Source organism: Salmo salar, chromosome ssa20 (assembly GCF_905237065.1).
Source record: "Salmo salar chromosome ssa20, Ssal_v3.1, whole genome shotgun sequence".
Lineage (NCBI taxonomy): Eukaryota > Metazoa > Chordata > Actinopteri > Salmoniformes > Salmonidae > Salmo > Salmo salar.
The window spans coordinates 57,602,149-57,629,535 of NC_059461.1; the positions used below are offsets into that span (position 1 = coordinate 57,602,149).

The 27,387-nt window shown below is 43.9% G+C and overlaps 1 protein-coding gene across 1 annotated transcript in view; it reads right to left on the reverse strand.

Moving 5' to 3' along the window:
* The window catches only part of LOC106580921 (alpha-2-macroglobulin), a 29,795-nt gene extending 26,076 nt beyond the window's left edge, over positions 1–3,719 (reverse strand). The window contains exons 1-7 of the mRNA XM_014162480.2: positions 3,515–3,719; positions 2,840–3,020; positions 2,354–2,510; positions 1,627–1,679; positions 727–747; positions 222–387; positions 21–105 (exon numbers count right to left, since the gene is read on the reverse strand). Coding sequence (XP_014017955.2) covers positions 21–105; positions 222–387; positions 727–747; positions 1,627–1,679; positions 2,354–2,510; positions 2,840–3,020; positions 3,515–3,600 — 749 coding nt within the window. The 5' untranslated portion in view covers positions 3,601–3,719. The remainder of the gene's footprint in view (positions 1–20; positions 106–221; positions 388–726; positions 748–1,626; positions 1,680–2,353; positions 2,511–2,839; positions 3,021–3,514) is intronic.
* Between the last annotated feature and the right edge of the window lie 23,668 nt (positions 3,720–27,387).

A 27,387-nucleotide genomic window follows, 5' to 3' on the forward strand; every position in this document is an offset into this window, starting at 1 on the left:
CAGCAATAGTGTTGACTCACGTTGCACATACTTCCACTTTATACTCCTCTTGAACAACGCTGATCTCATCGGCGAGGTTCATTTTGATCTCAAACTTTGGCAAAACTAGAGATGAGACAGCAGGCAACTCATGAATGTTCCAGAAATGTGATTCATTGATTCAACTTCCAGATCCCTAATATTACCTAGCATGAAAGGTCAAATAAAGAAGCTCTACTTACCATACTTTTCTACCTTGAAGTGATGGTATATTTTGTTTTCACCAATCCACACTACAATAGCATAGGATCCTACGGGTGCTTCAGAGTTCAGGGGGTGAGAAAGCTGCAGAATGTTGCCACTGGATGTAGTTTTGACCCACTGTCCAATCCTGTTCCGATGAACATCCTGTTGATTCATAGAACAAGGGACACGTTTAGCAGGGTGCAACATTGTGGAACATTCACATACAAATGATGTTATGTAGGCCAAACATGCCTGTCTGATATGAAGAGTAAAGAGTCACATCAGCTCCATTCATGACATTTCTATCTGCAACGTTCTGAAGTTTGCTTGCTGAAGGTAGCCCAGATGTGATCACATAAAGCTGATAGGGAGTCTTCTGGTAACTGTCATGTGGAAATGAATGATGACCTACAGTACCTAGCTGGTGGAGTCATTGTCTTATAATGTAGTACTATTTACAGTGACAGTCATCATACATTGATAGACTAGTAAGGGTCTTACCTGCAGTTCAATAATGTTGTACTGTGAAAGGCAAGACAAAAGACTGGTTAATGTTTTATGAACTCTCAAATTCCCCCAAAATTAAAAGAGGAGCAAAACTGTCAACAACAATAGGAACGTGACAGATGCTTGGCTTTGTCTCTTAAATTAAACATAACATGTCGCTTTTGCATTGGGACTGTAACGAAAAAAAACTCCTACGCATTCCTTTGAGTGGAAAACACCATGTCTTGTAGTGAATGTTTGAGGACCTTGAAATCCACCTACGCAGGTTTAATTAGAGAACCTCTGCAGACATGTACAGTATGTTTGCCCTGAGTGATATGTGTCACAACTGTTTGTGTAGCCTTATCAAACAGATAACATTGGTTAAAGATTTGGATTTGGGATTTTGCCCAATAGTTGTTCAAAACATTTCCCATTTCCAAAGTCCTATTGTTTATGGAGTGCTAACAAGATTTGTATGACATGCCGTGGCTAGTTGATTGCTGAATTAAAATATAGTATAAATACAGTATATTGTACATAATAAGCCTCGTCCTTGTCCATAGGGCAGGCACCTTTGTTCTGTTTCTGTAGCGTGAAGCAGCCTGGACAGGATACTAATCTATTGCTGGACCTTATCCTCAATCCATCTCCTTAATATTTAGTGCTAAGCAGAGAGGCATGGGGTCCAATTTTTAGAGTCTTTGGTATGTCTCAACACCCCCAACCTTCCATTCTCACCCTAACCAGGATCGCAGACAATATCATACATAGTGTTACATAATACCTGATTGCTATGTCTATCAGAGAGCAATGTGACGTTGTGATCCTTCTTCTGTATCTGTCTTTTTGTTTGAAATAGTGGAGACGGGACATTGTTTTCAATATTCAATGTTTCACAATTTCAACACTCACCAGCTGATTGACAGGCCTAAAACTGGTATCCAAGGCGATGACTCTAAACTGCACTGTAAAAATACAAAGAAAAGACAAAGACAAGCACTCAATGAGAATTTTTGAAGCATACTTTTGCTAACTTTCCCATGTTTTCCAGAAATCCCTGTTGAAGGATTCCCAGATTCCAGGAATCTTTCAACCAGGATTTCTGGAAAACCAGGGATTTTCAGGAGAGTTACCAGAATTTTGCAAGACAAACTTTTGACATCTACTCTGGATAATATTTTACACTGTTGGTACTAAGGTCCCTATTCAATCAACCGCAGATAAAGGAAAACTGCACTGCGATATCATGTTACTCTATCGAGATCACAACTTTTTATTTTCATTTAACCCTTATTTTACCAGGTAAGTTGACTGAGAACAGATTCTCATTTACAGCAATGACATGGGGAATAGTTACATGGGAGAGGAGGGGGATGAATGAGCTAATTGTAATCAAATGATAATGTCCAGGAGAAGAACAGCTTGTAACATGTGGTATGTTGGTTCAAACTCCAGTGTACATATCCTGAGTGAACCTGCAGTGTATTTTATCTTTATCTGCACCTGATGATCCTGTTTCAAGTGTCTCTTAGGAGTAACATGTGATGAAAGAGCAAACCATCATAGAAACATGATACCACCTAATTGTCCTGTTTCTTAGCAAGCAGACTAATTGTGAACTGGCTCTGTGTAAAATTACCTGTTTGTCCCGGGTTGTAGATTGGTTTATCTGTTTGGACAAATGTCATCGGTTTGTAGGGTTTAATCATGACCTTTCTCTCCTCTGTCGATAGAAACGTTTCACCTTGAACCTTCACCTTAAAATTTTGCACTTCGTCATTCTCCACATGAGGGGCCTGAAAGGGAGACAATGTACAAATAACATATGATCCTGTGCGGCTCAGTTGGTAAGAAAGTGCTGCTAACAACGTCAAGGTTGTGCAGATTCAATCACGTTTTCTTTCATCAGTGTGTTTTAAAAGTGATTTTTCTTCAGTAGCTGATGTCATCTTTTTATGTAAAATTTCAGCCTGAATCACAGAAAAATTATTGTAAGCCACCACATTGATATTTCCCATTAAATAACCTGGTATTACATAGAAAATTAAGAGATGCATCACAAAGCAGAGAACTACAGTACATTCTTATTGGAATGGTTCTGGATGTTGACCAGTGCTGAGCTGACCTGAAACTGGAAGCAGCGGTGAAACTCTTTGTCAGAACTCTCCTGGAGAAGTATTTTGATCTGCTCATTGGCAATCAGTGATATGGTCATGACCAGGGTCTCGTTGGGCTGTAGAAGGCTGGCACAAAGCTTGGCCTCTGAGCCTGCCTGGATCACTGCAGGAGTGGCTACCATGTAAACCCTACAGAGAACATACACACACACGCACGCACAAACCAACAAACAGACAGGAAAATCAATACAAAATGAGAGGGCACCTCTAAACAAGAAACTAGGATCTTAATTTGACCAGTATTGTCATAGCAAAATAATCCTGCAGCAACAGGATTTTAACGTTTTGTCCATAATGTTGCTTGATATGTGGTTCGGCTATTAGCTGGACAAAAGTAGGGTACAGGCTACATGAAAAGTGCAATACTGTTAATATACCATGCGTTAGTGCAGGTTTTCAGTGAATATATTAATTTAAAAAATGTAACAAAAATAATAATAATAAAATAAAGAGAGAAAGAATATTAAGGTGTAGGTGTAGGTGAAATACACAGAAAAAAATATCTGCAGAAAGGGTAGATGAAAAACAATTCTATATTTGCTCTCTCACAGAGAGAATGTTACACCAGGATGAGACGCCACATCTGATTACTCAATTCTAACTGACTGTGTAGATTTACTTACGGTCTTGGAGTTTCTTGACAGACACAAAGCCAGTGAAAGCAGGCAAACAGTATCCATCTCCAAACCTGAAGCCCAGAAGGAACCATGACTCAAGGAGAGAAATAAAAAACACCAAGTCAGCCTATGTCCCAGTATTCCTACTTGCAAGACTTCCCTACTGCACTGTGTAGAGGACAAGCAGAGGAACTGGTATAGCATGATTGAAGTAAAAGCGTTGTGAATGTTTGACTAATTTGTGTCAATAACAATGATTTTCAGTGGTGTGATTGGCTGATTCTCTTGATGCACCATTAATATGCATACAGTACATTGTGCATGCCATTGACATGCACTATAACCTGATTACATCTCAATAGATTGCATGCAATGCCTGTTTTCTTTGTTTGTTCATAATATACAGTTGGGTCCAAAATGATTAATGAGCAAAAAATTCTATAAAATAAATAATATAAATATTGAGCTGTATGGTATGCTCGGAAAAAAAGGAACAATTAGATTATTTTATGCTAATACAATTGTTAAGAGTTAGATATTTTGTTTAACAATTAATACCAAAAATCTCTAGCACCCTCCTTTATGAGATTGAAGAACACATTGGGAGGGATCTTCGACCATTCCTCCATACAGAATCTTTCCCGATCCTTGAGATCCTTCATCCTTCTTATGGCCTTTTCTCTTCAATTCAAACCACAGGTTTTCAATGAAGTTCAAGTCTGGAGACTGAGATGGCCATTGCAAAATGTAGGTTTTGTGGTCAATTAACCTTTTGGGGGGATTTTGATTTGTGCTTAGGGTTATTGTCTTGCTGGAAGATTCACTTGAGGTAGTACTATGTGTACCTGTGAAGTGTACCTTTTTTGTACCTCGGGGAACAACACAGAGGTGGCTCTACAGGGTGGTAAAGCTGGGCATGGACTCACCAAAAATAATTTGTGCCTCCCCAGTTTTGTTTCCCTATAAACATAACAAATGATATATCAATTACAATGCACCTGACGACCTGTTGGACTTAACCAAAACTGAACCAGTGGAAGCAGAGTTTATTGATTCTTACAAAGTGAAATCACAACCACAGCCAGCAACAACAAATGGACCCCACTCAGTGTTCTTCAAAGATATGACGGGCCTTTAGCAGAAATGATTATCATTTGGGACATCTATAGCTATGTGCAAAAATTCCTTCTCCACTCTGAAGAACTTATTCAGTGAACACTGACACAGCATGTTACATCAATGAAAGCCCAGCTTGTCCAGCTGGCATTTGAGAGGGTCCTGACAAGTACATTTCGCCAGGAAGGAGAATGGAATCAGAATCTTCTCGTGAGCATGGAGGAGGCTGCAACTCGTCTAAATGGTAAGCTAAACCTTTAAGGCCCTGACCGCCGTGCCAGAATGACTAATTGATTGGTTTTCCCTCATGTAAGCCTACTGGTCGTTTGGCTCGTGGGGCTTCTCTTCAACGTGCTTTCTTGTGTGCAAAATGACAGTTGTTGTGTATATGGTTGCATTTCAGATAGGCCTACATTTTTATATGTAGGATCATTACCGTTTGTAGCCTACTAAAACAAGAAGGAAACTCACTCTGTTATCATTAACTTGCATTACACAGTCATTGTGTGATAGGCTACTGTAAAAGTCATGTCAATGCTATGAAACCGACACAGCCTACTACTTCGCCCCCTTCCTGCTCTCTTGCTGTGGCTCTCGGAATGGACATTTTCTCTTATTCGCAGCAGATACAAATTAGCTACTGCCATGTAGGACATTTCACATAAGCTATGACTATAGAATATGCAGTTTGCTTTACTGAAACTCCCCCACAGAAAATATTTTGCACCTTGTGATGTGGCGGCTTGGTTACGCTCATTGTGTAGTGTCAGAAATTCGACAGATATAGTTGTAATTATTGAAGTTTAAACTATGAAGCCTGTAAGAATTTTTGATAAGCAAGTGGTGCTGTTTGAAGAAAGATTTCTAAACTTCCCAATTAAATGCTGACTACAAAGTAAGCCTAACTGGCAGAATGATATCATGATGATTTGTATCAATCAGGAGGGCATTTGTTTTGCAAACTGCCGTCACCAGTAGGACATTGTACAGTACAGAAATACTGCTAACCAGGTTTCTTGCTGGGTGGCAATTTAATGAAAACTACATCCTCTAAAAATGTGTTAAAATGTTTTTTTTCTAGAACTAAAAAAATTGTTTTCTGATGTGGGTTAAGCGTTGTTGTGGACTGAGAACATACAATTGTGGTCGTTTTTCTATATATAAAGTGTGATTTGAGAATGGTAACCTGAAAACTCAAAAAAACTATACGAAAACCATTTTTCCCACAGGGCCCCTTCCTTTGCCGGGAGGGCCATGTTAGAGTATACCCACTTCTTCAGGCACCACTACACCACTGCATGTCGTCCTGGAGACAAGCCTGACTGTACCCTAACCAAGTTCAAATCCGCAAAGCATTTATGTATATTCTATGTCCTTGCACACTGCTAGATCTACATTGGTGGTGATAATTGGACAATTACTTACTTGATTCTGGGCAGGTTTTAGCAAAGTGCAGAAATGCATTCTTGTCAACAAGTCTGTGGCTATACACTACCGGTCAAAAGTTTTAGAACACCTGCTCATTCAAGGGTTTTTCTTTATTTTTACTATTTTCTACATTGTACAATAATAATGAAGACTTCAAAACTATGAAATAACACATATGGAATCATGTAGTAGCCCAAAAAATATTTTATATTTGAGATTCCTCAAATAGCCACCCTTTGCCTCAATGACAGCATTGCACACTCTTGGCATTCTCTCAACCAGCTTCATGAAGTAGTCACCTGGAATGCATTTCAATTAACAGGTGTGTATCACGTTTTAGGGAAGACCCAGATGCAGACAGTTTCGAAGTAACAAAAGTTTATTACTAAAACAGGGGGCAGGCAAAATGACAGGTCAAGGGCAGGCAGAGGTCAGTAATCCAGATCAGAGCCCAAAAGGTACAGAACTGCAGGCAGTCTCAGGGTCATGGCAATCAGAGGTCAATAATCCAGTGTGGTGGGGCAAGGTACAGGACGGCAGGCAGGGTCAGGGCAGGCAGAATGGTCAAAACCAGAACTATAGAAAAGTCAGGCACAAGGGGAAAACCACTGGTAGGCTTGACAAACAAAACAAACTGGCAACAGACAAACAGAGAACACAGGTATAAATACACAGGGGATAATGAGGGGAGATGGGAGACACCTTGTGGGGGGTGGAGACAAGCACAAACACAGGTGAAACAGATCAGGGTGTAACAATGTGCCTCGTTAAAGTGTTAATTTGTGACATTTCTTTCCTTCTTAATGTGTTTGAGCCAATCAGTTGTGTTGAGACGGGGGGGGGGGGGTCTACAGAAGATAGCCCTATTTGGTTGAAGACCAAGTCCATATTATTTCAAGAACTTTGAACGTTTCTTAAAGTGCAGTCGCAAAAACCATCAAGCGCTATGATGAAACTGGCTCTCATGAGGACCACAATAGGAAAGGAAGACCCAGAGTTACCTCTGCTGCATTGGATAAGTTCATTAGAGTTACCAACCTCAGAAATTGCAGCCCAAATAAATGCTTCACAGAGTTCAATTAACAGACACATCTCAACATCAACTGTTCAGAGGAGACAGTGTGAATCAGGCCTTCATGGTCAAATTGCTGCAAAGAAACCACTACTAAATGACACCAATAAGAAGAAGAGACTTGCTTGGGCCAAGAAACACGAGCAATGGACATTAGACCAGTGGAGGTCTGTCCTTTGGTCTGGAGTCCAAATTGGATATTTTTGGTTTCATCCAGCCGAGTCTTTGTGAGACGCGGTGTGGGTGAATGGATGATCTCCGCATGTGTATTTCCCCCCATAAAGCATGGAGGAGGTGGTGTGATGGTGTGGGGGTGTTTTGCTGGTGACACTGTCTGTGATTTATATAGAATTCAAGGCACACTTAACCAGCATGGCTACAACAGCATTCTTTAGCGATACACCATCCCATCTGTTTGGGCTTAGTGTGACTATCATTTGTTTTTCAACAGGACAATGACCCAACCCACCTCCAGGGTGTGTAAGGTATATTTTACCAAGAAGGAATGTGCTGGAGTGCTGCATCAGATGACCTGGCCTCCACAATCACCCAATCTCAACCAAATTGAGATGGTTTGGGATGAGTCAGACCGCAGAGTGAAGGAGAAGCAGCCAACAAGTGCTCAGCATATGTGGGAACTCCTTCAAGACCGTTGGAAAAGCATTCCAGGTGAAGCTGGTTGAGAGAATGCCAAGAATGTGCAAGGCTGCCATCAAGGCAAAGGGTGGCTATTTGAAGAATCTCAAATAGAAAATATTTGTTTAACACTTTTTTGGTTACTACATGATTCCATATGTGTTATATGATAGTTTTGATGTCATCATTATTATTCTACAATGTAGAAAATAGTAAAATAAAGAAAAACCCTTGAATGGGTAGGTGTTCTAAAACTTTTGACCGGTAGTGTATATATTTTATGCTCAAAGACCTGGTGGTGTAGCTGGACATGTAGGTTACTAGCAACCAAGAGGTTGTAAGTTCAAATCACAGTTAAGGCTGAGTCTGGTCGCAGTACAAAATGATACACAATTTTTTACATTAATTTAAATCCAAATAGAGCAGCATACTGTCATTTGATAGAAATTACCTTCAAGTTTTTGTATATACTTTAGGCAAAGTGCAAAAATATGTGCTTGGCAATATATGTATAGCCAACGTCAGTTATGTCTACAGACCTGGTTGCACAGCAGCAACTTTAGGTAGCTAGCAACCTAAAGTTAAAATCGCAAGGCAGGTTGAGTCCCAAGTAATCAGCGTACAGCAGCATAGTTTTCTTTAACATTAGCACCTTCATTTCGCTGTAAAAAATACCTTTTACTTGTAGATTTACTGTATTTTCACCACAACTATACTAAACCCTCCAGGGGACAATGACACAACGTTCAATGAACGTCCTATATATGCTCTTGCGGACGTCCCTGGACAAAGTGGAACAACACAAATCCTCCATGGGACAACGACTGTTTAATTGAATTAATGTCAATTATGCCTTTTAAATAAAAATATTTTCAGTTACGTGATCACGTGAATTTCATGTGTTTTATATTTCCCTGTAAGGTAACCCACTGATCAAGCAACATTATGGACTAAACGTTCAAATCCTGTTTCCTGTGTGTTTGTTGGTGTGTGCGTGTATATGTTCTCTGTAGGGTTTACATGGTAGCCATTCCTACAGTGATCTGGGCAGGCTCAGAGGTCAATCTTTGTGCCATGCTTCTGCAGCCCAACGAGACCCTGGTCATGACCATGTATATCTCTGATCGCCAATGGACAGAACAAAATTCTTCTCCAAGAGAGTTCTGACCAAGAGTTTCACCGCTGCTTCCAGTTTCAGGTCAGCCCAGCACTGGTCAACATCCAGAACAATTCCAATAAGAATGTACTGTAGTTCTCATCTTTGTGACGCATCTCTTAATTTTAGTTCTTACCAACTGAACCGCAAAGGACTATATGTTATTGCTTCATTGTCTTGCTGATAAGCCCCTCATGTGGAGAGTGATGAAGTGCACACATATAAAGTGGAGGTTCGAGGTGAAACATTTCTATTGATAGAGGAGAGAAAGGTCATGCTTGCTAAGAAACAGGACAATTAGGTGCTATCATGTTTCTATGATGGTTTGCTCTGTCACCACATGTTGCTCTTAAGAGACACCTGCAACAGCACCATCATAAAGATAAAATACACTGTGGGTTCACTGAGGATATGTACACTGGAGTTTGAACCAACATACCACATGTTGTAAGGTGTTCCTCTCCTGGACATTATCATTTGGTATTGAGAGTGTAAATATTTTCAGTAAACTTGCAGTGCAGTTTTCCTTTATCTGCAATTGATTGTATTGGGGCCTTAGTACCAACAGTGTAAAATATTATCCAGAGTAGCTGTCAAAAGTTTGTCTTCCAAAATTCAGGTAACTCTCCCTAAAATCCCTGCTTTTCCAGAAATCCCAGTTGAAGGATTCCTGGTATCTGGAAATCCTTCAAAGTTATGCTTCTAAAGCTCTCATTGAGTGCTTGTCTTTCTCTTTTCTCTGTCTTTTTACAGTGCAGTTTAGAGTCATCACCTTGGATACCAGTTTTAGCCCTGTCAATCAGCTGGTGAGTGTTAAAAATGTGAAACATTGAATATTGAAAACAATGACTTATTTGGTCTTCCTTTAGAATGATATCTCCACTATTTCAAATGAAAAGACAGATACAGAGGAATCACAAGGATCAACACATCATAATACTGTGTGACGGGTTGGGGTTAATGCCCTGCGATAGACTAGCGTCCTGTCCAGGCTTCCTCACGCTACAGAAACTGGAGATGGGCTCCTGCCCTATGGACAAGGACAAGGATTATTAAGTACAATATACTGTCAAATCTTATTTGAAACTATCCACCACATGTCATACTGATTTCATTTGTACTTCATGAACAATAAGGCTTTGGAAATGGGAAATGTTTCAAACAACTATTGGGCAAAGTTAGCCTGTTTGTGTAGCCTGTGTGTGATAAGGCTACACAAACAGTTGTGACACATATCACTCAGGGCAAACATACTGTACATGTCTGCAGAGGTTCTCTAATTAAACCTGCGTAGGTGGATTTCAAGGTCCTCAAACATTCACCACAAGTCATGGTGTTTTCCACTCATATAGGTCAGATTGGAATGTATTGGAGTTTTTTTCCTGAGATTCAATTAATCTATTGCAAAAGCAACATGTTATGTTTAATTTAAGAGACAAAGCCAAGCAACTGTCTAGTTCCTATTGTTGTTGACAGTTTTGCTCCTCTTTTAATTTTGGGGGAATTTGAGAGTTCATAAAACATTAACCAGTCTTTTGTCTTGCCTTTCACAGTACAACATTGTGGAACTGCAGGTAAGACCCTTATTAGTCTATCAATGTATGATGACTGTCCCTATAAATAGTACTACATTATAAGACAATGACTCCACCAGCTAGGTACTGTAGGTCATCATTCATTTCCACATGGCAGTTACGAGAAGACTCCCTATCAGCTTTGTGTGATCACATCTGGGCTACCTTCAGCAAGCAAACTTCAGAACGTTGCAGATAGAAATGTCATGAATAGAGCTGATGTGACTCTTTACTCTTCATATCAGACAGGCATGTTTGGCCTACATAACATAATTTGTATCTGAACGTTCCTGTCACGTCCTGACCATAGTAAGAAGTTATTTTCTATGGTAGAGTAGGTCAGTGGTGACGGGGGTGTTTTTCTATGTTTTGTATTTCTATGTTCATGTTCTAGTTTTGTATTTCTATGTTGGTTTTGTTTGGGATGATCTCCAATTAGAGGTAGCTGGTCCTCGTTGTCTCTAATTGGAGATCATACTTAAGTCGTTTTTTTCCCCACCTGGGTTTGTGGGAGATTAGTTTTGAGTAGTGTCTGTTTCACCTCTGCGTCACGGTTTGTTGTTTTTTTGTCATTCAAGTTTATTTATGCATTGCATAGTTTCACAGAATAAATAAAATGTGGAACGACACACACGCTGCACTTTGGTCCACTCATTCCTATGACAACCATGACAGAATCTCCCACCACCAAAGGACCAAGCAGTGTGATCAGGAGTGGACCTGGGAGGACATTCTGAACGGCAAGGGATCCTGGACATGGGAGGAGATCCAGGCTGGATGGGATCGCCTCCCATGGGAACAGGTGGAGGCAGCGAGAGCAGAGCAGCGACGAGAAGCGTAACTAGCCCGGCAACGAGGCAAGCACAAGAGGCAGCCCCCCCCAAAAAAATTGGGGGGGGGGGGCACACAGGAAGATTGGCAGAGTCAGGGTGGAGACCTGAGCCAACTCCCCGTGCTTACCGTGGGGAGAATAGGACTGGTCAGGCACTGGGTTATGTCTCCAGTGCGCAGCCACAGCCCGGTGCACTCTGTGCAAGCTCCCCGCAGTGGCCGTGCTAGAGTTGGCATTCAGCCAGGAAGGATTGTGCCGGCTCAGCGTTCCTGTTCCTGTTCCAGCGCCCCGCACTTGCCGGGCTAGACTGGGCATCCAGCCAGGACGTGTTGTGCCAGTCATACGCTCCAGACCTCCAGTGCGCCTCCAAGGCCCAGTATCTCCTGCGCCAGTTCTACGCACTGTGTCGCCAGGGCACCTGCACAGCCCAGTTCGTCCTGTGCCAGCGACCCGCCCTTGCCGGACTAAAGTAAGCATTCAGCCAGGATGGGTTGTGCCAGCCATAAGCTCCAGACCTCCAGTGCGCCTCCACGGCCCAGTATACCCTGTGCCTACTCTGCGCACCTGGCCTCCAGCGACGTTCCCTAGTCCAGAGCTCCCAGTGACGTTCCCTAGCCTGGTACCTCCTGAGACGGCCTGTAGCCCGGAACCTCCTGAGACAGCCTGCAGCCCGGAACCTCCTGAAACGGCCTGCAGCCCGGAACCTCCGGCGATGATCCACGGTCCGGTGACACAGAAGCAGAGGGATCAGCGGGCGGAGCGGGGGTTACGCCCCAAACCAGAGCCGCCTCCTCTGTTGGAGGATCCGTGGGATAAGAAGGTTATGTGTACTGCAGCAGAGTACAGTAGACAGTAGTTACCCACCCTACCCTACCCTCCCTTTTGTTTTCTTTTTTTTGGGGGTGGGGGTTGTTTTGTTTAGGTGCAGTCGGAGTTCGCACCTTTGGGGGGGGGGTACTGTCACATCCTGACCATAGTAAGATGTTATTTTCTATGGTAGAGTAGGTCAGGGCATGTCAGGGGGTGTTTTTCTATGTTTTGTATTTCTATGTTCATGTTCTAGTTTTGTATTTCTATGTTGGTTTTGTTTGGGATTATCTCCAATTAGAGGCAGCTGGTCCTCGTTGTCTGTAATTGGAGATCATACTTAAGTAGGGTTTTTTTCCCACCTGGGTTTGTGGGACATTAGTTTTGAGTAGTGTCTGTTTCACCTCTGCGTCACTGTTGTTTTTTTGTCATTCAAGTTTATTTATGTATTGCATAATTTGACAGTATAAATAAAATGTGTAACGACACACACGCTGCACTTTGGTCCGCTCATTCCTACGACAACCGTGACAGTTCCACAATTTTGCGCCCTGCTAAACGTGTTCGTTCTATGAACCAACAGGTTGTTCATCAGAACAGGATTGGACAGTGGGTCAAAATTACATCTAGTGGCAACATTCTGCAGCTTTCTCACCCCCTGAACTCTGAAGCACCCGTAGGATCCTATGCTATTGTAGTGTGGATTGGTAAAAACAAAATATACCATCACTTCAAGATAGAAAAGTATTTCAGTTTGAGCTTCTTTCTTTTACCTTTCATGCTAGGCAATATTATGGATCTGACAGTTGAATCAATGCATCACAATCCTGGAACATTCATGAGTTAACTGCTGTTCTCTTATATCTAGTTTTGCCAAAGTTTGAGATCAAAATGAACCTCACCGACGAGATCAGCGTTGTTCAAGAGGAGTATAAAGTGGAAGTGTGTGCAACGTGAGTCAACACTATTGCTGTTTTGTAATGCACTGTAGTTACAAGACAATGTGGAACTCCACCAAATGTCACTGTCCAATTATGCTGACCTGGATTCAAATACTATTTTCATTATTTACATTACTTTCACTAAATTTCAAAGTAAGTATCTGGATATGTCTTTTGGAGAAAATACAAGTATATTGGAATGCACAGCGCATCAGGAAAGTAATCAGACCCCTTGACTTTTTCCACATTTTGTTACATTACAGCCTTATTCTAAAATGGATTAAATTGTATTTTTCCCTCCTATATCTACACACAATACCCAGTGGTGTAAAGTACTTAAGTAGTACTTTAAAGTATTTTTACTTAAGTCGTTTTTTGGGGTATCTGTACTTTCCTTCACTATTTATAATTTATATATTTGACTACTTTTACTTCACAACATTCCTTAAGAAAATACTGTACTTTTTAACCCGTACATTTTCCATGACACCCAAAAGTACTCATTACATTTTCAATGCTTAGCAGGACAGGAAAATAGTTCAATTCACACACTTATTCACTGAACATCCATGGTCATCCGTATTACCTCTGTTCTGGCGGATTCACTAAACACAAGTATTTTGTTTGTAAATTATGTCTAAATGTTGGAGTGTGCATGTTGCTTTCCATAAATTCATAAAATGGTGCCATCTGGTTTGCTTAATTTAAGGAAATTGAAATGATTCATACTTTTACTTTTTAAACTTAAGTATATTTTAAACCAAATACTTTTAGACTTTTACTTAAGTAGGATTTTGCTGGTTGACATTTTCTTTTATTGAGTCATTTTCTATTAAGGTATCTTTACTTTTACTCAAGTATGACAGTTGGATACTTTTTCTACTACTGAGAGTACCTCATAATGAGATAGCAAAAACAGGTTTTTAGACATTTTTGCTAATTTATAAAAAGAAAAAAAGGAAATATCACATTTATATAAGTATTCAGACCCTTTACTCAGTACTTTGTTTCAGTATCTTTGGCAGCATTTACAGTCTCGAGTCTCTCCCATTCTTCCCTGCAGATCCTCTCAGGTTCTGTCAGGTTGGATAGGGAGCGTCGCTGCACAGCTATTTTACATTTACATTTACATTTAAGTCATTTAGCAGACGCTCTTATCCAGAGCGACTTACAAATTGGTGCATTCACCTTATGATATCCAGTGGAACAACCACTTTACAATAGTGCATCTAAATCTTTTAAGGGGGGGGGGGGGGGGGTTAGAAGGATTACTTTATCCTATCCTAGGTATTCATTTTACATTTACATTTTAGTCATTTAGCAGACGCTCTTATCCAGAGCGACTTACAGTAGTGAATGCATACATTTCATATTTTAAAAAATAAAAAATTGTACTGGCCCCCAGTGGGAAACGAACCCACAACCCTGGCATTGCAAACACCATGCTCTACCAACTGAGCCATATATATATATATGACTGCTCTAACCTTTAATAATGAACTGTAATGACTCCAATGCTTGTCGTATTGGTGCTGTCCCGAGTGCTGCTATTCCTTAAAGAGGTGGGGTTTCAGGTGTCTCCGGAAGGTGGTGATTGACTCCGCTGTCCTGGCGTCGTGAGGGAGCTTGTTCCACCATTGGGGTGCCAGAGCAGCGAACAGTTTTGACTGGGCTGAGCGGGAACTGTGCTTCCTCAGAGGTAGGGAGGCGAGCAGGCCAGAGGTGGATGAACGCAGTGCCTTTGTTTGGGTGTAGGGCCTGATCAGAGCCTGAAGGTACGGAGGTGCCGTTCCTCTCACAGCTCCGTAGGCAAGCACCATGGTCTTGTAGCGGATGCGAGCTTCAACTGGAAGCCAGTGGAGAGAGCGGAGGAGCGGGGTGACGTGAGAGAACTTGGGAAGGTTGAACACTAGACGGGCTGCGGCGTTCTGGATGAGTGGTAGGGGTTTAATGGCACAGGCAGGGAGCCCAGCCAACAGCGAGTTGCAGTAATCCAGACGGGAGATGACAAGTGCCTGGATTAGGACCTGCGCCGCTTCCTGTGTGAGGCAGGGTCGTACTCTGCGAATGTTGTAGAGCATGAACCTACAGGATCGGGTCACCGCCTTGATGTTAGTGGAGAACGACAGGGTGTTGTCCAGGGTCACGCCAAGGTTCTTAGCACTCTGGGAGGAGGACACAATGGAGTTGTCAACCGTGATGGCGAGATCATGGAACGGGCAGTCCTTCCCCGGGAGGAAGAGCAGCTCCGTCTTGCCGAGGTTCAGCTTGAGGTGGTGATCCGTCATCCACACTGATATGTCTGCCAGACATGCAGAGATGCGATTCGCCACCTGGTTATCAGAAGGGGGAAAGGAGAAGATTAATTGTGTGTCATCTGCATAGCAATGATAGGAGAGACCATGTGAGGATATGACAGAGCCAAGTGACTTGGTCTTTAGCGAGAATAGGAGAGGGCCTAGAACAGAGCCCTGGGGGACACCAGTGGTGAGAGCACGTGGTGTGGAGACAGATTCTCGCCACGCCACCTGGTAGGAGTGACCTGTCAGGTAGGACGCAATCCAAGCGTGGGCCGCGCCGGAGATGCCCAACTCGGAGAGGGTGGAGAGGAGGATCTGATGGTTCACAGTATCAAAGGCAGCCGATAGGTCTAGAAGGATGAGAGCAGAGGAGAGAGAGTTAGCTTTAGCAGTGCGGAGCGCCTCCGTGACACAGAGAAGAGCAGTCTCAGTTGAATGACCAGTCTTGAAACCTGACTGATTTGGATCAAGTAGGTCATTCTGAGAGAGATAGCAGGAGAGCTGGCCAAGGACGGCACGTTCAAGAGTTTTGGAGAAAAAAGAAAGAAGGGATACTGGTCTGTAGTTGTTGACACCAGAGGGATCGAGTGTAGGTTTTTTCAGAAGGGGTGCAACTCTCGCTCTCTTGAAGATGGAAGGGACGTAGCCAGCGGTCAAGGATGAGCTGATGAGCGAGGTGAGGTAAGGGAGAAGGTCTCCGGAAATGGTCTGGAGAAGAGAGGAGGGGATAGGGTCAAGCGGGCAGGTTGTTGGGCGGCCGGCCGTCACAAGACGCGAGATTTCATCTGGAGAGAGAGGGGAGAAAGAGGTCAAAGTACAGGGTAGGGCAGTGTGAGCAGGACCAGCGGTGTCGTTTGACTTAGGAAACGAGGATCGGATGTCGTCGACCTTCTTTTCAAAATGGTTGACGAAGTCATCCGCAGAGAGGGAGGAGGGGGGGAGGAGGATTCAGGAGGGAGGAGAAGGTGGCAAAGAGCTTCCTAGGGTTAGAGGCAGATGCTTGGAATTTAGAGTGGTAGAAAGTGGCTTTAGCAGCAGAGACAGAAGAGGAAAATGTAGAGAGGAGGGAGTGAAAGGATGCCAGGTCCGCAGGGAGGCGAGTTTTCCTCCATTTCCGCTCGGCTGCCCGGAGCCCTGTTCTGTGAGCTCGCAATGAGTCGGCGAGCCACGGAGCAGGAGGGGAGGACCGAGCCGGCCTGGAGGATAGGGGACATAGAGAGTCAAAGGATGCAGAAAGGGAGGAGAGGAGGGTTGAGGAGGCAGAATCAGGAGATAGGTTGGAGAAGGTTTGAGCAGAGGGAAGAGATGATAGGATGGAAGAGGAGAGAGTAGCGGGGGAGAGAGAGCGAAGGTTGGGACGGCGCAATACCATCCGAGTAGGGGCAAAGTGAGAAGTGTTGGATGAGAGCGAGAGGGAAAAGGATACAAGGTAGTGGTCGGAGACTTGGAGGGGAGTTGCAATGAGATTAGTGGGAAGGAGGCAGAGTGAAATGAGTCAAAGGTAGACGTAGGGAGGTTAAAGTCACCCAGAACTATGAGAGGTGAGCCATCCTCAGGAAAGGAACTTATCAAGGCGTCAAGCTCATTGATGAACTCTCCAAGGGAACCTGGAGGGCGATAAATGATAAAGATGTTAAGCTTGAAAGGGCTGGTAACTGTGACAGCATGGAATTCAAAGGAGGCGATAGACAGATGGGTCAGGGGAGAAAGAGAGAATGTCCACTTGGGAGAGATGAGGATCCCAGTGCCACCACCCCGCTGACCAGAAGCTCTCGGGGTGTGCGAGAACACGTGGGCAGACGAGGAGAGAGCAGTAGGAGTAGCAGTGTCTCTCCAGAGATGTTCGCTCACGTTCAAGTCCAGGCTCTGGCTGGGCCACTCAATGACATTCAGAGACTTGTCCAGAAGCCACTCCTGCATTGTCTTGGCTGTGTGCTTAGGGTTGTTGTCCTGTTGTAAGGTGAAACTTCGCCCCAGTCTGAGATCCTGAATAGTCTCCCAGTCCCTGCCACTGAAAAACATCCCCACAGCATGATGCTGCCACCACCATGCTTCACCGTAGGGATGGTGCCAGGTTTCCTCCAGACTTGACGCTTGGCATTCAGGCCAAACAGTTCAATCTTGGTTTCATCAGCCCAGAGAATCTTGTTTCTCATGGTCAGAGAGTCCTTTAGGTGCCTTTTGGCAAACTTTGGCAAACTCCAAGCGGGCTGTCATGTGCCTTTTTACTGATTAATGGCTTCCGTCTGGCCACTCTACCATAAAGGTCTGATTGGCGTTGTGCTGCAGAGATGGTTGTCCTTCTGCGAGGTTCTCCTATCACCACAGAGGAACTCTGGAGTTCTGTCAGAGTGACCATCGGGTTCTTGGGCACCTCCCTGACCAAGGCCCTTCTTTTCCGATTGCGCAGTATGGCCGAGCGACCAGCTCTAGAAAGAATCTTGGTGCTTCCAAACTTCTTCCATTTAAGAATGATGGAGGCCACTGTGTTCTTGCTGCAGACATTTTTTGGTACCCTTCCCCAGATCTGGGCCTCGAAGAAATCCTGTCACGGAGCTCTACGGACAATTCCTTCGACCTCAAGACTTGGTTTTTGCTCTGACATGCCCTGTCAACTTGTGGGATCTTGTAAAGACAGGTGTATGCCTTTCCAACTCATGTCCAATCAATTTCAATACTTCATGCATTTGCACCCAGGTCTGTTTGGTCCTAGGGATATTTGAAATAATGTATTTGGAAACAAGTATTTGAAAATAGTTTCAAATAGTTCAAATAGAAGTAGTTAATTTGCATATATTATTTGAAAATACTAAAATACACAGAAAATGTGTATTTAAATACTTAAATATGCATTTATTTGAACCCAGGTCTGCACTACTGACAAATACTAATTGAAGACCTACAATGTAACTGCTCCTATGAGGCTCTGAGACTTTGGGACACATTTAGCATTTACATGAACAGCTGGGCCTGTATTCATAAAGCATCTCAGTGAAGGATTGCTGACTTATACTCTTAGAAAAAAGGTTTCCAAAATGATTCTTCAGCTGTCCCCAAAGGAGAACCCTTTTGGGTTCCATGTAGAACTCTCTGCGGAAAGGGTTCTACCTGGAACAAAAAGGGTTCTCAAAAGGTTCTCATATGGGGACAGCCGACAAACCCTTTTAGGTTCAAGATAGCACCTTTTTTTTATAAGACTGTAGGATCAGGTCTCCCCCTGTCCATGTAACCTTGTTCATTGTGATCCAAAATATTAAACTGATCCTAGATCAGCACTCACACAGCGAGAGTCTTTATGAATGCAGGTCTAAATTTAACTTACTTAAAGCCTGCAGGTATCACACATTATAAACATGCATGTATGAGCCTTTATAATATCTCTTATGAGGCTTATAATATACACTGCTCAAAAAAATAAAGGGAACACTTAAACAACACAATGTAACTCCAAGTCAATCACACTTCTGTGAAATCAAACTGTCCACTTAGGAAGCAACACTGATTGACAATACATTTCACATGCTGTTGTGCAAATGGAATAGACAACAGGTGGAAATTATAGGCAATTAGCAAGACACCCCCAATAAAGGAGTGGTTCTGCAGGTGGGGACCACAGACCACTTCTCAGTTCCTATGCTTCCTGGCTGATGTTTTGGTCACTTTTGAATGCTGGCGGTGCTTTCACTATAGTGGTAGCATGAGACGGAGTCTACAACCCACACAAGTGGCTCAGGTAGTGCAGCTCATCCAGGATGGCAAATCAATGCGAACTGTGGCAAGAAGGTTTGCTGTGTCTGTCAGCGTAGTGTCCAGAGCATGGAGGCGCTACCAGGAGACAGGCCAGTACATCAGGAGATGTGGAGGAGGCCGTAGGAGGGCAACAACCCAGCAGCAGGACCGCTACCTCCGCCTTTGTGCAAGGAGGAGCAGGAGAAGCACTGCCAGAGCCCTGCAAAATGACCTCCAGCAGGCCACAAATGTGCATGTGTCTGCTCAAACGGTCAGAAACAGACTCCATGAGGGTGGTATGAGGGCCCGACGTCCACAGGTGGGGGTTGTGCTTACAGCCCAACACCGTGCAGGACGTTTGGCATTTGCCAGAGAACACCAAGATTGGCAAATTCGCCACTGGCGCACGGTGCTCTTCACAGATGAAAGCAGGTTCACACTGAGCACGTGACAGATGTGACAGAGTCTGGAGACACGGTGGAGAACGTTCTGCTGCCTGCAACATCCTCCAGCATGACCGGTTTGGCGGTGGGTCAGTCATGGTGTGGGGTGGCATTTCCTTGGGGGGGCCGCACAGCCCTCCATGTGCTCGCCAGAGGTAGCCTGACTGCCATTAGGTACCGAGATGAGATCCTCAGACCCCTTGTGAGACCATATGCTGGTGCGGTTGGCCCTGGGTTTCTCCTATTGCAAGACAATGGTAGACCTCATGTGGCTGGAGTGTGTCAGCAGTTCCTGCAAGAGGAAGGCATTGATGCTATGGACTGGCCCGCCCGTTCCCCAGACCTGAATCCAATTGAGCACATCTGGGACATCATGTCTCGCTCCATCCACCAACGCCACGTTGCACCACAGACTGTCCAGGAGTTGGCGGATGCTTTAGTCCAGGTCTGGGAGGAGATCCCTCAGGAGACCATCTGCCACCTAATCAGGAGCATGCCCAGGCGTTGTAGGGAGGTCAAACAGGCACGTGGAGGCCACACACACTACTGAGCCTCATTTTGACTTGTTTTAAGGACATTACATCAAAGTTGGATCAGCCTGTAGTGTGGTTTTCCACTTTAATTTTGAGTGTGACTCCAAATCCAGACCTCCATGGGTTGATAAATTGGATTTCCATTGATTATTTTTATGTGATTTTGTTGTCAGCACATTCAACTATGTAAAGAAAAAAGTATTTAATAAGATTATTTCTTTCATTCAGATCTAGGATGTGTTGTTTAAGTGTTCCCTTTATTTTTTTGAGCAGTATGCTTTCTATAGGAAATGTAGGTTTGATGTTTTTTATGTGTTTTATTATGAAATAAAATCAGATACACTTATGGGCCTGGTAAAGCAGAGGTAGAGTTGTGCCAACCCGTAGTGCACAATGTATTGATACCAATAAGAACTGATGAGAAAAATCCAGAAGGACTTCCTGCCATAAAGAGTCAATAGAGGTCTGTATGCTTTCATGAAGAAACTATGTTCACTTCAACAAGACACCTGGCTCTGAAATGTCAGTCTACTTTGTGTCTTTTTAATATTCTGTATTCCATCACTTTCTTTATGATCATCATGTGTCTGTGGTTGGAGAGGAGTCCAATGGACAGTCACGGTACTGCCAGTTTCTCCCTCAACACAACCAGTATGCCCAAAGAGAATATTAACCTCATAGTAAGTATGAGGTTTTGAAAGTCCTTCTAGGTTTTGAAAGACTCTGAGACTCTAAAGATTCTTTATGCTCAATCCCAAATTACCCCCTTGACCCTACGCCCTAGGGTCTATCATGCTCTTGTGGAGATCTGAGAAGATTCCATTGGTATAATAAGTAATATGGTGAAACTTCCACCTAGCCTATCAGAGTGCAAGGTGGAGCTCTAAGGGTCGAATTTGGATTGGGTCTTTAGTTGTACTCTCTCTCTCTTCTGTTGCTTTCCAGGTTAGTGACACACCTCAAGTGGAGAACATTAGATACAGGGTCCCCTATTTCAAAAGAGGGCAACACAAACTCTCACAGCCCACTGCCCCTCACAGTAAAACATCCAGCTCTCTGGCTATTCAGAAGATGGAGAACCCACTGACACGTGGGGAGGAAGTGTCAATCACCATCCAGTACGCCATCGTAGGGGAGACCGTCCCAAAGGGCTCCGTGGATGGCATCTACCTGGTGAGTAGAACCAGGAACAAGTTGTGACAACATGCAAACCCAGGGGGGGTCCAAAATGGCACCCTATTCTCTTGTGTGCTACTTTTGACCAGGGTCATTTCAGACAGTCCCAACATCTCATCTTCAAAGGAAGGATGTCTCTATACAAAACCAGTACTTCTCATCATCTCCTTCTTGCTGACTTGATGGGATAACCGGGACAAGTGTTTTTCCCTTTCCCTCCTCCAGGCCTTATCCAGAGGAGTGATAGTTCAGCATGGACACATGAAGGTTACCGTGCAGCACGGGAGTCCTGGTGAGGGAGTTTCATTAATTAATTATGAACGTACTTGAAGGTGCTTGATGACAATGACAGTGTGACATGCTCTTGCATTACAGCAACTGAGGGTGAAGTTACTTTGAAGTTGGCAGTGGTTCCAGAGATGGCGCCTGTGGTACAGGTGCTTGTGTACAGTATGCTACCCAGTGAGACTGTCATCGCCCACAGCATGAATTTGGAACTAACCCTGCCCTACTCCATCATCCGTGGAGAGCACTTTGAGCTAAAGGCCACTGTGTTCAACTGTTTCTTGAGTTGTTCTTAAACTCTTGCATTTTGTTTTGTTGCAGTTTGTCTAGTCAGTGTTTATTTTGTATTTATTTTTTACACCCAATGTATCAGTCTTGGGTTTTCCATGTTATCTTACAAGTGTTCCTATTTGGCAGGTTTCTGTGACTCCAGCTCACTCCTTAGACTACACTCTCACACCCTTGAAGGATGTGCAGTACTCATCGTGCTTGTGTGCCAATGGACGAAAGACCTTCAGTTGGACGATGGCACCCTCTATCCTGGGTAAATCACCAGTCTTCATTCAACCATTCAAACAGCAGAATGGATGTCAGCCTGAGTTGTGTACTCTGGTACCATTTTGGATTTTGAGTAACCTGTGCTGCACTCGGTCTTTCAATGTGTGTGAAGGGGTTTTGAATGTGTCCATTATTGCAGAGGCTGTCCAGTCCCACGCTGTGTGTGACAATGAGATTGTGAACGTACTGGATAGAGGACACATCGAATGTTCACTTTGATTGAACTGATACTCTTCATTCATCTTATCATCTGTACGTCTACAGCAGAAGCTCTGACAGAGGAGGTGGACCTGAACTGCAAGTCCCCAATAATGTGGTGGATTGATCAGATGGAATTTCTCTCTCAGTCCTGGGTATAATCAATCATTATATTGTTTAGAGAGGCGTGGTGAGTTTAGAAAGGCGTAGTGGTGGGAAAAGCAGCCGTTATCCAATGATAATGCTGCTGTTCGCTAAAGAAGTCCCATGTTTACCTGTAGGTCACGTCCTGGGTCGGGCCCTCAAGAACCTGGATGGACTGTTGCTGATGCCGTATGGGTGTGGAGAGAAGAATATGGCCCTCCTCGCCCCAAAATATCTACATCCTGGAGTACCTCAGGAACACAGAGCAGCTCACCCCAGCCATCCGAGACACGGCCACCAAGTTCCTCACTAGTGGTATGAGAGGTCCTAAAAATATGGGTCATACAGGGCTGGATTTGTCCAATAGGAGTCCTTTGTTTTTGTTTTCCATTGAAGAACCTTTGAAAACGTTTCATCACAGTGACTATGACCCTGCTATCATGTAAATGACAGAGCTACACTATAGATGGCATCAGAGGCGCAACTTTCTACATTTTAGTAATTTAGCAGAGGATCTTATCCAGAGCGACTTACAGTAGAGCGCATACATTTACATACTTTTTTTTGTACTGGTCCCCCACATGTCCCCCACACATTCTGAAATTGTGTTTTATCAATGTAGTGTGATACAAAACGAGGCAGCGGTGTGCCCTTCCTGCAGGCTCATCCTGATATGACCCTCCAGCATGACAATGCCACCAGCCATACTGCTCGTTCTGTGCGTGATTTCCAGCAAGACAGGAATGTCAGTGTTCTGCCATGGCCAGTGAAGAGCTTGGATCTCAATCCCATTGAGCACGTCTGGGATCTGTTGGTTCGGAGGGTGAGGGCTAGAGCCATTCCCCCGAAAAATGTCTGGGAACTTGCAGGTTCCTTGGTGGAAGAGTGGGGTAACATCTCAGAGCAAGAACTGGCAAATCTGGTGCAGTCCATGAGGAGGAGATGTACTGCAGTACTTAATGCAGCTGGTGGCCACACAAGATACTGACTGTTACTTTTGATTTTGACCCCCTCTTTGTTCAGGGACACATTATTCCATTTCTGTTAGTCACATGTCTGTGGAACTTCTTCCGTTTATGTCTCAGTTGTTGAATCTTATGTTCATACAAATATTTACACGTTAAGTTTGCTGAAAATAAATGAAGTTGACAGTGAGAGGATGTTTCTTTTTATGCTGAGTTTAGCTCTTGCCTCTTTCATCTGTGAACCTTTCTGAAACGTTTTTGTCCATGCATTATGAATAATCGTTGAATTGGTTTTCTTCACAGCTGAGGGGTTTACTTTTAGTGGATCGTGTTAATACTAAAGATGACCAGTGGTGTGCAAAGCTGTCATCAAGGAAAAGGGTGGCTATTTGTTTACTACATAATTCCATATGTGTTATTTCATAGTTTTGATGTCTTCACTATTGTTTTACAATGTAGAAAATAGTAAAAATAAAGAAAAACCCTTGAATGAGTAGGTGTTCTAAAACTTTTGACTGGTAGTGTATGTATTTTGATGTACTTGTGGTAACATATCTGTCACGCCTGCTCCCGCTCTTCCTCTCTGGTGCTCAAGGGTGCCATGCTGCATATCATTACACACACATGTCAACATCGTTATGCGCATCAGCGCTTCATTGGACTCACCTGGACTCCTTCACGTTTTTGATTGCCTCCCCTATATCTGTCCAGACGCTGTCCTTGTTTCGTTTCATGTCTGTTATTCATTCAAATGTTCACTCCCTGTACTTGCTTCTCATCTCCCAGCGTCTGTCCTCTCAGAATTCTGACACCAATATTGGAAGCATCAGGGAGTTTTGTTTTGGTTGGTGACGTCGGGTCCAGGTGCCGCTGCCGAAGGAACCGGTGGTGCCTCAGCTGGCTTCAGTGGTTTCCTTGCCTCGGTTAGCTCGGCAGGCTCCCACCCCATGTCATGTCTCAGCCGGCTCGTTGGGTTCCCACGCCTCAGCCGGCTCGTTGGGCTCCCACGCCTCAGCTGGCTCGTCGGGCTCCCAAGCTTTAGCCGGCTCATCCGGCTCCCATGCCTCCGCCGGCCCGTCAGTCCTACCCAGGTGGGACGCCAGGTGGTGCCCCTACAGGGGGGATACTGTCATGCCTGCTCCCACTCCCCCTCTCTGGGGCTCGAAGGCATCATTACGCACACCTGTCACCATAGTTACGCACATCAGCGCTTCATTGGACTCACCTGGACTCCTTCACATTTTCCTTGCCTCGGCAGGCTCCCACCCCACGTCATGCCTCAGCCGGCTCGCCGGGCTCCCACGCCTCGGCCGGCTCCCATGCTTCGGTCAGTCCGTCAGGCTTGCCCAGGTTGAACGCCGGGTGGCGCCCCTAGAGGGGGGGATACTGTCATGCCTGCTCCCGCTCCCCCTTTCTGGGGCTCGAGGGCGCCAGGCTACCCATCATTACGCACACCTGTCACCATCGTTACGTGCATCAGCGCTTCATTGGACTCACCTGGACTCCTTCACGTTTTCCCTGCCTCGGTTTGCTCGGCAGGCTCCCACCCCCCGTCATGCCTCAGCCGGCTTGTCGGGCTCCCATGCCTCGGCCGGCTCGTCAGGCTTGCCCAGGTGGGACGCCGGGTGGCGCCCCTAGGGGGGGGGTACTGTCACACCTGCTCCCTCTCCGGCGCTCGAGGGCACCAGGCTGCCCATCATTACACACGCGTGTTACCATTTTTACGCGCATCAGCGCTTCATTGGACTCACCTGGACTCCTGCACGTTTTTGATTCCCTCCCCTATATGTGTCTATTCCTCGGTTTCATCCCTGTGTCAGGATTATTGTCATTATGTTTCCCTTGTCAGACGCTGTCCTTCTTTCGTTTCATGTCCGTTATTCATTACATTTTCACTCCCTGTACTTGCTGCTTGTCTCCCAGCGTCTGTCCTCTCAATATCTCTACTCTATTATTTGTGTAGAATGTCCTTCAATCAGCAAAGCTGAAATTACACTTCTGATTAGAGCGTTTAAATAATTGTGCCCAATATGTTTTTGTTACGGGAATTAAGTTATCAATGTTCTTAAACCGAACTTCAATTTAACTACTCAGTTTGTATACCGGAAGGTGTAAGGTTTCGGTTGAAAGAAACAGACTGAGACCCAGCCTACAATGATCAGAATCTTTATTTACGAGAGCTCTAAAATTCATACAATGCACACAGCCTTTTATATTACCACACACACACACAAATGAACTTACATCAGTAGAGAACTCCACCCCGCTTTAGGCGGCTGTATTTTTCCACAGTACCCAGACCACCTGTCTCCTTATCTTTTGCCAGCCTAGCCATTTTCGGGCAGTTGTTCCCCTCCCTAACTTAGGGAGGCCCGTTTTCCTGTTCCTTTCACAAGGTTGTCTTATCAACTATGCCCTGTTCATTTTGAAATAGTAACAGTGTCTTAGTCTTAAACAGTCTACTCACACACAGTATTGGATTATAGTTTTTAACACATTAATAATACTTATAATTCTAATACATTTCACAAAGTTATATGGTTTCAGAGTGGACTACTTTAGTCAAAACCTCAGACATATAAATCCTTTTATCAGTTTTTTTCTCCCAAAAGTTCCCATCACTATTCCTAACTTTCAACCACACCCTGGACATCATACAGGAGCTCCCAGTACAGAATCTAAAGCCAACGGTGGTCAAGATCTACAACCAGCCATGTAAGTTTAGGTCTAACCTTCCCCCAAAAGTATTTTCCCTCTTGTTTTTAGTAACATTTGGCTAACTTGTGTTAATTTACTGAGACTGATGTGTCGTATGGCTTTATTCAGGTGACCAAATTGAGAAAGAATATGTCTTCCCTTGCAAGTAGGGGTTACAAACTAATGAGCTGTTTTAAATCTCAAATTATTGGTCATTTTTTATAACTGACCCATATGCTATACATGTACACTCTATACATGTAATTTAAATTATTTTATTGAACTGAGTCAATATTCCTTCATTCCGTTTACCTAAATGCCGTTCAGTTAAAAGCGTTCATTCCTTACATATCTATCTATCATTGTATATGCCCCTCTGCAGATGAAAGAAGACAATTACATTCACAGAGGTCACACCTGCAACCCCTGAGACATCCTTCAAGCACTAAAGTAAACTATGTAACTGGAATTAAAGTTTTTTTAGTAAACTAAATTCTTTAGCATTTTTTCCAGATTGTTTTGCGTGTAGGTTTTGACGTCACACTGTGGCAAGAAATGAGTTCCAAGGTGTAGGCTCAGAAGACAAGGTGAATAGTGAAATGCTTTATGTAAGACAGTGTATCTCCTCCTGGGGTACTAGTACCCATAGGGGTACATGGCCTATCCACAGGGGATACTTGGGAAGACTTATGAGCAGAGCAATATGTGATTGGGGGTAGAGTAAACAAAAAAAGGTTGCGAAGCACTGTTCTAGACCACATCAAAGGGCAAAAACACTATACCTTCTGGAACAAATGATTGTATTTGTTAAGCTGCAACGTGCTGTTAATCGGTGTTGCCAACTGTACGAAGGTGTGCAAATGTTCTCTCAATTTTGCTCAAAGCTTTTGGTTCTCAGCTTTTTTCTTCCTCCATCTGTAATCATCATGGGCCCCCTGTAGTAATAATCAAGGCGTGGTTCTCTTTTATTTCTCATCAGGGAATGATTTCCAGGAAATCCACTCTAAATCCCATCAACAAACAATTTACAAGGGGATGTGTCCTGTCCTGATCATACCCATAATGAGTCCTGGCTTTAATCTCCATTATGAATATCTCCTAATGCATTATGTCAATAACGTATTAAGATAATGGTGTGGACAAAGCAGTAGATGAAAACACCTCACAAATCCATTTAGATTAAGAGTAACAGAACAATTTAGATAACAGATACTATAGAGCTCTGTTGTTGACAGCACAGCTCACTAAATACAGTATATTAGATATCACAGTATATTAAATATCAAAAC